The following is a 14,830-nucleotide window of genomic DNA, read 5'->3' on the forward strand; positions in this document are numbered from 1 at the left end:
GAGAGATAGAGAGAGAGAGAGAGAGAGAGAGAGAGAGAGAGAGAGAGAGAGAGAGAGACGAGAGAGAGAGAGAGAGAGAGAGAGAGAGAGAGAGAGAGAGAGAGAGAGAGAGAGAGTGGGAGGGAGGGAGGGAGGGAGGTGCCCCTGCACAGGCGCCTTTGCTCGGAGGCGCAACACGCGGCTAGGACTCGTACCGAACGCGTATGGAACTGCTGTGGTGCCACATGTTCTCGTCATGACTACATCGTATTTCGTGTGTTGTGTTGAAATACCGTTGATTTCAATTTCGTTGAATTCAATTTGTTAAGAATTATGAATGTTTAGACTCAAATACTGAATGGTGAAATTACTGTAGGCTTAAAAACAAGTCATATTAGGATCCGGCACCTCGTTATATAAAGGTTTATTGAAGGTAAATCATAATGTCATTTATCTCTTGTTTTGCGTCATGCAAAAACCCCTCTAGTATTGGCTAAAGTTCTATAATTACGTACACAAAATCGAAGACATACATCAAATGATCTTAAACAAACATGAAAATCAGTCATAAAAGGAAAGAAAAGAAAAGAAAGAAAAGAACTGGAAAAAGAAAAGAAAAGTATACTGCAGCCACCTTTTCACAATCATAAAAGCACGTAGATCAACGCTCAAAGTAAAGGAAGGGAAGAGGAAGGGAAGAGGAAAAGAAGAGGAAGGGAAGAGGAGGAAGGGAAGAGCAAGGCAAACGGAGTGGACGGCGGCAGTGCAGGTCCAGCAGGCGCAGCGGTAGGAGGCGGCTGGCGGTCGGAAGGTTCATTTACGGTGAGAAATGAGAGAAACGGGCCTCCTCGGACCTCGTTCTTGTGTAATTTCGAATATATGCACGTTAAATAACGTGTAGGGTGAGGTGAATGCAAGAAGGACGTGCGTGGTGGGAGGTGACGAAATGGAACATGTCATGAGCTGTTTCCTCTCGCTCTTTGTGGCCTCATGAAATTCAGGCGATTTTGTTGTGTTTCAAAGGCTTTAGAGGCGGATTCACGAAAAAAGAAGAAAAAAGCGTAAGTACTTAAAAAAGCGTTGTTAGTGTAGAGTGAATTGTGAGACTCCGCCGTGTTTTCTCAGCGCCGCAGCATAGCCTCAGAGATAACGCCTGGAGGAGCGTGGGCCAGAGTCGGCAGCCGTCGCCCAAGGAAAGCGATATGTGCGAACGATACAGCACATGAGTCTAAGAAAGTAATCTTCTATGCCCTTAAATCGCAACTCGAAAATAACGTCAATTTTTTCATAGGTAATAATTTCAAATGGTAGATTTTGACCTTGCTTCATCCAGATTTTTTTTATTAGTAATAGTAGTATTAGTATTATTAGTATTGTACTACATAAGATAAAATTTGCCTGTGATGGACAGAATGACCAAAAGTAAGACGGTTCTTCAGCGGTATGCAACTCATAATGTTTGTGTACATTTACAGTGCAATGACACTATAAGAGTCAAACAGAAAAACAACACACGCTAATTCGTGAAATAATTTAATTCCCTGATTGGGAAATACGGCAAGGGCTTTGGGTTAATGTTACTGAGAGCGTCCCGCAAGGATGGAAGGAGATGGACACTTATAGAGCATAAGAAGTAGAGTAACGAACAACACGGGTACAGCTGCTCTGCCTCACTTGTACCGTGAAATGACAAACATTTCCTCTGCCTATCACTGCTCAGAATACCACAACACTAATACAGCCAGAGCCGTTAATGGTGTGTTTTCAGTGAGTTGGCATGAAGTGCTAGTAAAGAAGGGTACAGGTTGGCCTGCCCCTGTGTTTAGGGGATAAATAAAAGGTAGGAAAGGTTAAGTTTGGATTTTAGGTCACATGATACCCTGGTTTTTTTGGGACCTCATCTCTTGGAGGTATGTCACTCTCTGACAAAATAATGGCTGGAGTGGCAGGGACTTAATTTCAGAGGCTACAATCACTTCGTAGAAATTTCCAATACTGTCATATCATTTGCGATGGAAGATAGCAAGACTCATGCATAGGACAGTGTGGAAAATTGAAAAAAGGAACAATAATTATTATATTATTATAATAATAATAAAAATTTTTTATTAAATTATTATTTTTTGAAAATTATGTTACCAAGAATCGAGAAATGCCTATTGGGGGGCATTACACAGCTCAGCTCCCAGACAAATTTTTCCCCACATTTTTCTGAAAGGGAAATCCGAAAGGGGTTCCCTTTGAAGGCCCCCTTGTGGGGGAAGTAAAGGGGTGCTTGCGGCCAGGGCCCCCCTGTCGGCGAAACCCCCTTGATGATGATGATGGTGGGATGACTGAAAACCCTTGATGGGAAACCCCTGAAAATAAAAAAGGGAAAAAAATTAAAAACATTTTTCTCATAAAATTTTCAAACATAGGGGTTACTAAGGTTTAAGGTATTTCCCAGTCCCTGTTTTTTAAAACATACATACCCCATTTTTTTCCCAACTACTTGAGTTTTTGGATTTCCCCAGAAAATTTTCCCAATTTATTGGGGACTACCCCCGGGTTAAACCCCAGAGGTAGGGAAAAAAGGGGTTTTCCTTTGAACAAAATCCGGGAAGTATGAATACGGGCATTCACTATTATTTATTTTTTTTGGGTTTTTGAGGGGCAAGTATTTTGTTTTGTTAAAATATACATTCGTCCAATGTACACATTTTACTTTAAAAATTTAATAGATATATAAATTTTAAATAATATATTTTAATAAAAAAGGAAATTACATTATAGGTTTACTGGTTAGGGTTTGGGGGGAAAACAAATTTTTTTTTACATAAAAAATACATTTACATAAAAGGGACATAATATGAAATTTGTATGACATGTATATCATGTATATACAGGGAAACCCGGGAAAGGGGGAAAAAAAGGGGGGATAAAAAGGGAAAAAAAAAAAAAAAAAAAAAAAAAAAAAAAAAAAAAAAAAAAAAAAAAATAAAAAAATAAAAAAAAAAAAAAAAAAAAAAAAAAAATAAAAATAGAAAAAAAAAAAAAAAAAACAAAAAAAAACAATAAAAAAAAAAAAAAAAAAAAAAAAAAAAAAAAAAAAAAAAAAAAAAAAATAAAAAAAAAAAAAAAAATAAAAAAAAAAATAAAAATAAAAAAAAAAAAAAAAAAAAAAAAAAAAAAAAAAAAAAAAAAAAAAAAGGGGTAAATAATAAAAAAAATAATAAAATAAAAAAAAAAAAAGAACAAATAAAAAAAAAAAAAAAAAAAAAAAAAAAATTATAATACAAAAAAAAAGGGAATATATATGAAATAAAATATTTAAAAAAAATTTTTTAAAAAAAAAAGTTTTTTCTAAATAAATTAATAAAAATTAATAAATTTTAAAAAAAATTTAAGGATGGAAAGGGGGAAAAAAAAATTAATAAATTTTATAAAGAAAAAAAAGGGGAAAAAAATTAAAATAAATAATAATAAAAAAAGAGATAAAAGAAGAAATAAAAGAAAATTTAAATAATAAAAAAATAAATTTATAGATAAATTATTTAAATTTTGAAAAATTTAAAAATAAAAATTTAATATTTTAATATATATATGGGGTAAATAAATAATAAAATAGAATAATATTAGAAATATTAAATAAATAAAAATTTTAAAAAAATTTAATATAATAAAATATATAAAAATAAAGATAAAAAATTTTAAATAAAAATTTAAATTTTTAAAAAAAAATTATATATAAATAATAAAAAATTTTAAAATTATAAAAAAAATATAAATAAATAATATAAATTATAAAAATAAAAAATTTTAAATTATATAAATAAATATATATAAAATATTTTTAATTATATAATATATTATATAAAATTAATATAATAATTTATATTTTAAAAAAAATTTTTATTAAAAAAAAAAATTTTTTTAAATAAATTTTTTTAAAAAATTTTAATTTTTAATATATAAAATTATTTTATATATTAATATAAATAAAAATTATAATAATAATAAATATATATATAAAATAAATAAAATAAAGTATATTTTTAAAAATATTTTTTTTAAATATATAAATAAAAATAAAAAAATTAAAAAATTTTTTAAATATTATTTTTAAATATATATAAAAATTAAAAAATTTTTAAATATATATATAAATTTATAATAAAATAATTTTATATATTATATAAAATATATAATAATAAAAAATTTTAAAATATATATATTTATATAATAATAAAAATATTAAATTATTATAAAATTTAATATAAAAAAATTTAAATAAAAATTTTATATTAAATAGAGATATTTAATTTTATAATTAAATATATATAATAAATATATATATAATATAAAATATAAAAATATTATTATAATATTTTTAAATAAAATTTAAATAAAATAATATATAAAAAATATAATATAAAAAAAAAAAATATATTTATAATAATATTTTAAATATATATATAAAAATTTATATATATAATAAATAAAATATATATTTAAAATATTATATAAAAAAAAATAAAATTTATAATATATATATAAAATTTTATTAATATATTATAATAAAATATAAAAAAATTTTAAATAATATTAAAATTTAATATATAAAATATTTTAAATATAAAATATTTTAAAATTTAATATTATAATTTTATTTAAATTTTAAAATTAATATAATATATTATATATATTAAATTTTTAATATAAAATAATATTTTAAAATATATATATTTTAAAATAAAATAAAAAATTTTTATATAAAAATTTTTTAAATTTTTTAATAAAAATATAATTTATATATATAATTAATATATAAAAATTTTTTATTAATATATATAAAAATATATATATTATAAATTTTATATATTTATATTTAAAATATATTATATTTTTTAAAAATTAACTTTAAATTTTTTATAATTTTTAATTATATTAATATATATAACAAAAAAAAAAAAAAAAAAAAAACAAAAAAAAAAAAAAAAAAAAAAAAAAAAAATAAAAAAAAAAAAAAAAAAAAAAAAAAAAAAAAAAAAAAACAATAAAAAACCCAAAAAATAAAAAAAATAATAAACCAAAACCCAAAAAAAAACCCAAAAAACAACAAACAAAATAAAAACCCCAAAAAAAAAACACACACACAAAAAACACACACACACAAAAAAAAAAACCCCCCCCCAAAACACCACAAACACAAAAACAGATACACACACACAAACACACAAACACACACACCACACACACCACACACAAAGATACCCACACACACAAAACACACACACAAACACACACACACAGTACACAACACACACAGAACAACACACAAACACAAAACAAACACCACACAGATACACCCAAACCCACAGTACACACCACACCAAATACACACACACACAGATCACACACACCCCAAAAACAACACACAAACACACCCCCCCCCAAAAAAAAACACAAACACAACACACACAAAAAAAACACACACAAAACCACACACAGATACCCCAACACAAAAAACCACACCCCAAAACACACCCCCAAAACACCACACCCCCAAAAAAACCAAAAAACCCCCAAAACCCCACCCCCAATACACACACACACCCAACACCACACCCCCCCCAAACAACCACCCCCATCCCCCAAACCAAACAACCAACCCCAAACCCCCCCCCAAACACACCACACACAAACCAAACACCCCCAAACCAACCCCAACACCCCACACAAACAACACAAACACACACAAACACACAAAAAAACCCAAAACCACCCCCAACAACACACACACCCAACACACAAAACCCCCCAAACACACACCCCAAACAAAACCACCCCCACAAAATACACACACAAACCCCCCAAAAACACACCACACACACACACCCACACCACACCACACACAATACACACACACAACAAAAAAACACACCCCCCCAAACCCCAACACCTACAACCCACACCCACAACACACACACACACACCCCCACACACAAACCCACCCACACACACCACACACCACCAACACACACACACACACCAACCCCAACAAACACACAAAAAAAAACCCCCAACACACCCACCCACACACCCAAACCCCACACCCCACAACACACAACCACAACCACACAACACCACCCACACACACACACACACACACACAAAACACCACACCCCACACCCACACACAAAAACACAACACACCCAAACCCACAACACCACCCCCACCCAAACACACAAAACCAACACACCCCAAACACACACACAAACACACAACAACACCCCACACACACCAACACAAAAACCCCAAAACACACCACACACACACACACACACACACACACACACACACAACAAACACAACAGACAACCCCCAGACACACCCCCAAAACCCAAAAACCCCACAACACACACACACACCACAAAAAAACACCCCCCCAAAAACCCCACCACACAAACACCAACACAACACAACACAAAAACCCCCACACACACACCCCACACAACAAAACCCAACACAACACACACACCACAGACACACACACACACAACACACCCCCACACAGAAAACCAACCACACAACAAAACCCACACAAAACAAAACCCCCCCAACCCCCCAAAAACACAACAACACAAAACCAACACAACCACACACCAGACACACACCCACCACACTCGACCCCACACACACACCACAAAACACCACACAAAACCAAACAACACACAACACAACACCAAACACACACACACACTCAGACACACCACACAACACTCGCCCCCACACCACCTCAGACACACCCACCACACCCAACACCCCAAAACAACACACACACCACCCCGGGACAAAACACACACACAACTCAGCCCACACACCAAACACCAAAAAAAAAAACACACCACACACAACACAAAAAACAACCAAAAACACACCCCACACTCAGACCACACACACCACCAACACCCCCAACACACACTCAGAACACACCACCCCACCAACAAACACAACTCAGACACAACACACACACCAAAAAACACCCAACAAAAAAAACACAACAAACACACCAAACACACACACACACACACACACACACACACACCACACACCACACAACACACACAACCACACACACCACCCCTACACACACACACCCCTACACACACACACCCCTACACACACACACCCCTACACACACACACCCCTACACACACACACACCTACACACACACACACCTACACACACACACACCTACACACACACACCTACACACACTTACACACGTACACACACACCTACACACGTACACACACACCTACACATGTACACACACCTACACACGTAGACACATCTACACACGTACACACACACGTACACACACATGTACACACATGTACACACACACACACATGTACACACACACACATGTACACACACACACACATATACACACCCAGACAGACAGACACACACATGCACACGTACACTATTTCTGAATCATCCTATATTTGTAATGTTACACGCAAGAGAGTTTGCCAATCACAAATGTACGTTGGCTGTCGAAGAATGTAATCAGATATAATTTTGTGAAGAGGATTATACATGGATGGTCTGAAGTGCTGCTGGTCATACCTGACTTTCTATTTTCTCTTAACATTTTCTTCACATATCTAAGAAAATAATATATATATATATATATATATTATATATATATATATATATATATATTATATATATATATATATGTATATGTATTCTTCCTCTTTTAACGGTAGGTTCATGTCTGAGCCGCCGTGGTCACAGCATGATACTTAATTGTAGTTTTCATGTTGTGATGATCTTGAATTGAGTACGTGGTAGGGTCCCCAGTCCCTTTCCACGGAGAGTGCCGGTTTTACATTTCTTTCTTTCTTTCTTTTTTTTTTTTTAGGTAATCATTCTCTCTATTTTATCCGGGCTTGGGACCAGCACTGACTTGGGCTGGCTTGGCCACCCAGTGGCTAGGTAGGCATTCGGGGTGAAGTTCCTTGCCCAAGGGAACAACGCGGCGGCCGGTGACTCAAACCTTTGAACTCAGATTGCCGTCGTGACAGTCCGACGCTCTAACCATTCGGCCACCGCGTCCCCGATTTTTTTTTTTTTTTTTTTTTTTTTTTTTTATTTATTTATTTATATATATATATATATATATATATATATATATATATATATATATATATATATATATATATATATATATATATATATATATATATATTGAGCCGCCGTGGTCACAGCATGATACTTAATTGTAGTTTTCATGTTGTGATGCTCTTGGAGTGAGTATGTGGTAGGGTCCCCAGTTCCTTTCCACGGAGAGTGCCGGTGTTACCTTTCAGGTATTCATTCTCTCTATTTATCCGGGTTTGGGACCACCACTGACTTGGGCTGGCTTGCCCACCCAGTGGCTAGGCAGGCAATCGAGGTGTATGTATATATATATATATATATATATATATATATATATATATATATATATATATATATATATATTATATAAGTAATTTATATGCAAAATCTCTTGCCAGATGTAAGCTTTTTTTTTTTATTTGATGATGATGATGATGATGTGAATAAATGAAATAGCAGTAAATGTTTTAAGTGATGTATCTGTTGTATGATTGATGAAAGCCAGTTTAGTTTATTATGGCTCTCATTGTCATGGCTAAAAATGGTGCTGCTTACCTCATTATTTTGTATGATTACATAAACAGAAATTTTAACATTTTACTGTGATTCAATGAATTTAAGGAACAAGATCTATTTCACATAGTACTTTTGATTGTACTAAAAGGAAAGCAACAGATGGGAGTGTGTGTGCCTTTGCTCTAGAGTAAAACGAAAAGAGGTGATCAGAAACACAAAACAGCCAGATTGGTGGCAGTATGGATCATTGCTATCAGCATTTTTGTTGTTATCAGAATTATAATTTATTTTAAATTTAATACTATTTTGATGGTCAGTACTTTTTTTTGTTGTGTTTTTGTTAGTATACCTTTTTGTAATTGTTATCAGTGGCTAAAAGACAAGTGAACAAACAAGCAAAGACTTGTGAAGGTGAGAAACTAAGAACAGGATGAACAGGTATTTAAGAAGGAAGGAAGGGAGTGGTAGGCAGTGACAGGTACAAAGAAGAGGAAAGGCATCTCTGGTTGAAGAGTCAGTAAAAAGAGAGAAAGGGAACCGTAAGGCAACAGTTCAAGAGTGTGGGATGAGTAGGGAGTCCTGGAGGAAACTTCTTCCTAAATTGAAATTAGGCACCTCTCCGATGGGAAAAATTTCCATGCTCATGGCAGCAGCAGCAGGAGATTAGAAGCCCTTCTGATAATGTGTTATTCTATCCCCAGAAAATAACTTTTTTGAACATTTGGTGAGACTGGCACTAGTCTTGCCAATATATTGGCTGTCAATTAATGTTTTAGTGTTAGCATCTTGATTATAAGAAAACACCCATGGCAGAATATTTTAAAATGTTTTTCTTCTTTTCTTTCAGGCAATCAATAGCTAAAGTTGCTGATTAACAGCAACAGCTCATCAAGTTTCCCAATCAAAGATAAACCTTATTTATACCCTAAGTGTGGTGTCTTGCCACACTTTGTGTGTAAATAGACAACTTCTTTCTCACTCTCAGAGCAGTCGTCTCCTTCTCTGGTATAGGTTACTCCTGTACCCGTTAAGGGGATTCCTGCTCTAAGACTGTGAACTGACAGTTTGAAAGTTCGTACTGCTGAAGAGAAGAAAAGGAGGAGGAACAAAGAAGCATTTTGAAGCCTCTGATATTTCCAGTGAATATGGTAGCTCCATATGAAATTGGTGACCCAGTACGATCGTTTGTACGAGTTCCAGGAAGTGGATCTGATAAGACAGCGAAGTCATTATGCTGTGATCTTGCCAGGGTATCGGCAGCAGCTGCGGCAATCCCTGTGCGGCCAGTCACTGCAGCTACCACACAGCCAAGGTCAGCAGAAGGAGAAAATAGGGAACAGAATGCAGTAGTGAAAAAGGAAGAGGTGCAAGTCAAGGTTGAAAAGGATGAAGCAGCTGGAGAGTCAGAGCACTCAGCTGCTGAGCAGAGAAGAGAAGTGAAATGCAAGAAGCGCCTTGCAGAAGATTCAGAAATAATGGTGCATGCCAAAAGGAGCTGTGTATCAGGTGAAGAGACATCTAAAGTTTCACCTGATTCCTCTAAAGACACAAACACCAGTAAAGGAGGAGAAAGGTCTGCTGTTCATGAAAAGCTGAATATTTTAGAAAAGCAATGTATTAAACTAAAACAGCAAAATCATCAGCTGCAGCAGAGATTGTCTTTATTCTGCAAGCTTTTCAAGGATCCAAAGAAGCTTGCATTTGCATTAAAACGAATGGAAGCTCAAGCTAACTAATTTCTTTTCTCAATGTAGTTACTCATCTGCCAAAGAGATACTTAATAGGAAGATTTAACCCATTGGCTCCGGCACATGCACTGTTACCTTAATTCTGTTTACACATAGATGGCTTCACAAGTGCTTAGTCAGCAAGGGGTCAATTCTTAGGCTAACCTGATCTCACCTGAAAAAAAAACATTTTTATTACTGTTTTGTTATTAAAGTTATTTTTGTTGATAATACCATTATAATTTTAATAACAAGGTACCCAGAATAAAACTAGAAACTTTCTTTTCCAAATTTCAAGGAAAGGAATTCAAAAGATGGGACCCAAGTATTAACTCTTTACTGACTAAATATTTCTGGAGCCATCCAGTTGTAAACAGAATTTGTAAAATAACCAATGGACAGTGTAAGTGATCCAGTTGCAAGTTGCAAATAGCCATCATTTTGATGAAACTTTCATTATGTTTTGGCATTATTTGATTAACTTGTTAACTATAATTCACCGTCCAAGTGGCAAGGTGCCAGTTTCATGAATACACTCTATGTATATTCAAACCCCATTGTGGCAAGGTGCCAGTTTCATGAATACACTTTATGTATATTCAAACCCCATTGTGGCAAGGTGCCAGTTTCATGAATACACTCTATGTATATTCAAACCTCATTGTGGCAAGGTGCCAGTTTCATGAATACACTCTATGTATATTCAAACCCCATTGTGGCAAGGTGCCAGTTTCATGAATACACTCTATGTATATTCAAACCTCATTGTGGCAAGGAGCCAGTTTCATGAATACACTCTATGTATATTCAAACCCCATTGTGGCAAGGTGCCAGTTTCATGAATACACTCTATGTATATTCAAACCCCATTGTGGCAAGGTGCCAGTTTCATGAATACACTCTATGTATATTCAAACCTCATTGTGGCAAGGAGCCAGTTTTTATGAATGACATGTTTGTTCAGCCTAATTATGGCAAGAGGCTAGTTTTGTTGAACACTATGCATATTGAACATTATCATGTCAAAGAAGTAGTTTTGTAAACTGATGTACTCATTCAGGTAGCAGAGGGCCAGCTTTGTATGAAGAGAAACTACCTGAAAATCTGATGAACCATTAACCTGTGTATGTCCAAAAAAGCTATGAAGAGATTTGAAAGTTTGTTATATACTTATTATTATGATACAGAGCTGGTGTTAATGAATTGCCTAATGTTTCAAAAGAGAAAATTTTATGTACATGTTTTGTAATTGGATTATGTAGATGAAGTATATTGACATTATATAATTCTAGAAAAAGTTTTGTTTCATTAATTTATGACATTAATTATTATAATACTTAAAATGCATAGTGTTATTGTCTTTTCTGACAGTTGGAGCTTAGGCGACATCTCTCACACAGCGGGAGTTGAAGAGGTGGTAAACATTTATTGAGTTGCCAGATGCATACTGCTTGCATCAGTTATTTTCATGCAAATCTATACTTATACTGGGTATCTATAATCTTAGTACAACCCACCGTAAGATATCAAAAGCCATCTAGGATATATTTCAAAATACTGTGTACCAGTCAAATAAATAACCAATACAATAAAACAGCCAGCTGTCAACTGCATCCCCATTACGTCACAGCAGTGGGTTTATCTTGTGGCCTGTCTGGCCTCTGATCACGAGACAGGCTTTGGGTGTTGTGTGATGTCTCGTGACACCCAAAACCTGCTAACCTTCCTCGTGATTGGAGGCCAAACAGGCTGCATGCTCTGCCCACTGCTGTAATGTAATGGGGATGGCTGCAGGTGATGGCTAGCTGTTTTTTACTGTGTCGTTTTTTTCCGACTGGTGCACAGTATTTTGGAATATAATATCCTAGATGGCTTTTGATATCTTGTGGTGGGTTGTATTGATATAGATATCCAGTATAAGAACAAATTTACATGAAATTAACTGAGGTAAGAGGAATGCATCTGGCATCTTGTTAAATTTTACTGCCTATTCAATTCCTGTCACATGAAAGGTTTTGCCATTGGAAAAGACGGCTCTAAGTCCACATTATTAGGAGTTTGGATTAATCTGGTTTGAATCTTTATTCATGGATTGTTGTGTTTCCTTTTGTCAGACTAATTTATCTGGACTCTGAAGTTCTGCTTTGGTGTTTCTTTTCCTACTGTGCCTGTTCTTTTTTTAGTAGTTTTGTATAGTAAATGTATATGGAACAAGTCATTTTGATTTATTGGTACCAGCTACTGTAAATGTCATTGACACCCAGAGCAGAGTTATTTTTTATTCTGTACACGTTTTCTAAACATAAAACACAGTACCTTACCTAAGGTCTTGATAGTAGCTGTGTAGTAATTTCACGCACCCAGAGATCTTATTTTTCCTTGAGCAGTTATATATGCATCATGTTAGTATGAGTGTAGGTATGTTGTAGAAAAGTGGTCCTTAAACTGAATTACTTGAACTTAATTTCAGTAAAAGTAAAATGGCCACAAAGATAAGGGTAACTTTAGTCCAGGATTAAAGGGTAAAAAAAAATCGATTTGCCAATTTCAATTTTTACTATTAATAAAGAACAGATGAATTTGAAATATATTTATAATTACAGTTGAAGTGAATCCAGGCTTATGTACACCTTGCCACACATATAAATAGAGCATATTATCACTCATGACTGGCTTGTTGACATTAGCCGATACCATCTTGGAGTTTGTGAGACAAACTATATCACCTCCAAGATAAACCAACATGCCAGATAAATTAACATGCCATTCATGGTGCTCATTTTCACACATGTGGAATTAAATATTTAGAAGCCTGGACTAAGGATTGAATCCACTCCAGCAGTGGGTTGTGCAAGAATTTTCTTATAGATTTATTATTTCCCATGTCATTTTGGCGGTTTCCTTTCATATTTTTTTGTTATTGCCATTTATTTTGTTTCTACATGAATGTGAAAATTTAGTTGATTCCTACTTGTATGAATGTGCAGTTTAAACATTTGTTATTATTATTATAGATTACACCAGTAAACCTACTTAGAAACCTTGCTAGCTAACAGTTTACTTACATTTCTTTGCTGTGCTTTTGAACTGAAAAGAGATATGGAATAAAGCATTTTTACAAACTTCCACTACTAACTAGTATAGAAATCCAGTGATTAATTGCACTCAGTAGTGCAATTCCTGTTGGGAGCATTTACATTGTTAAAGATTAAAATCTTAACAAAACATGTGTAAAGTACTATGCATAAGTGCCAACACAGTTTGCCCAAGAATTGGCATGCTGCATAGTGCCTGAAAAGAAGCTTGCTCAGCACGGTGCCTGGACATTAGCATTATTTTCAGTACATTAAGTCTGTTCATAGACACTATGTACAAGCATTGTGTATAGGCATCTTTACATAATTATGCAAATTTCCAGAAAATTAATATCTAGAAGCAAACATCATTCAGGAATGTTTACACATTACCTGGGTGACAGATTGTGCCCAGCAGTGAATTATCAGAATGATTTATGATGGTTTCAAAGTTGATATTTTACTTTAAAGATTGAAATTGTAGAGCCATGAAATTAATTATGTTAGCAAATAACCTCAATATATATATGGTTTCTCAAGTCTTTTCATTATACTTTATAACAATAGAATAATCTCTAGGGTGTTTGGTTAAAATATACTAATGTTTTTAGTGTTGTCTGTCTCAGGTTTTTAAAAAACAGGGATCATTTGGTGTACCTTTCTTCATATAACTTGTGTCTCTTGTAGATGCACTTTGATTTTATTGCTAAAACCTTTATTTGAAATTTTCTTGATACTTTGTGATTGAGATCTGTTTCATGATTTAGTGGAATCATGAATGGCTATACATCAAACCTTTATATGTACTAATGTCTACAGAAAAGAAAAACAGTTGAAGTAGGTTGGGTCATGCCAAGGTGTCAGGTGGGAAGAGTGGCCAACCATAGTGCTTGTCATCCTTCACATATACGACATGAGACCTCTACCTGACCTAACCTTTGTTGACCTAGAAGGTGAGTAGGTTAGGTCAGGCTGAAGTCTCAGGCAGTATACAGGAAGAATTACTAGCATAATGCTCTTTCACCCTTTCCATATACTGCCTGATACATCAGTTTGACCCAACCTATCTCCATACACTTTTGAAAAACCTGAGATATGAGTAGATGGATAATACTTTATCATTATTTTGGTTTGATGGCTTTTATACTTTTAAGAATATTTCTTTTACAGAATGTTTATAATATGTCTGCATAAGCTGGTATACCACAGATTTTGTATTTTAAATATAATAATTAGATACTGTCAGCACCTGTCCTTACCAGCATTCTTTTGAAAGTAGTAAAATTATTCTTTACCTGGAAGCAATCTGCAGTCTTTTATGTAGCAGACAATCATGGATATTGTGCAAGGTAATTAAATTTAGTTGCCTATGTTATTG

The 14,830-nt window shown here is 33.8% G+C and overlaps 1 protein-coding gene across 2 annotated transcripts in view; it reads left to right on the forward strand.

Moving 5' to 3' along the window:
- Positions 1 to 427: 427 nt before the first annotated feature.
- The window catches only part of LOC119595659, a 14,921-nt gene continuing 518 nt past the window's right edge, over positions 428 to 14,830 (forward strand). Inside the window, exons 1-3 of one of the 2 annotated variants that reach the window (XR_005230713.1) lie at positions 428 to 801; positions 9,499 to 10,893; positions 10,998 to 14,830. The exon at positions 10,998 to 14,830 is cut by the window's right edge and continues 518 nt beyond it. Coding sequence is in view for 1 of the 2 variants with exons in the window: in XM_037944765.1 (XP_037800693.1) it covers positions 9,797 to 10,387 (591 nt within the window). In the remaining variant the exon portion in view is untranslated. Of the gene's footprint in view, positions 802 to 9,498 lie in introns of both variants that reach the window. The other variant, XM_037944765.1, reaches the window with a different exon arrangement.

This window comes from Penaeus monodon, chromosome 36, assembly GCF_015228065.2.
Source record: "Penaeus monodon isolate SGIC_2016 chromosome 36, NSTDA_Pmon_1, whole genome shotgun sequence".
In the NCBI taxonomy this organism is placed as follows: Eukaryota; Metazoa; Arthropoda; class Malacostraca; order Decapoda; family Penaeidae; genus Penaeus; species Penaeus monodon.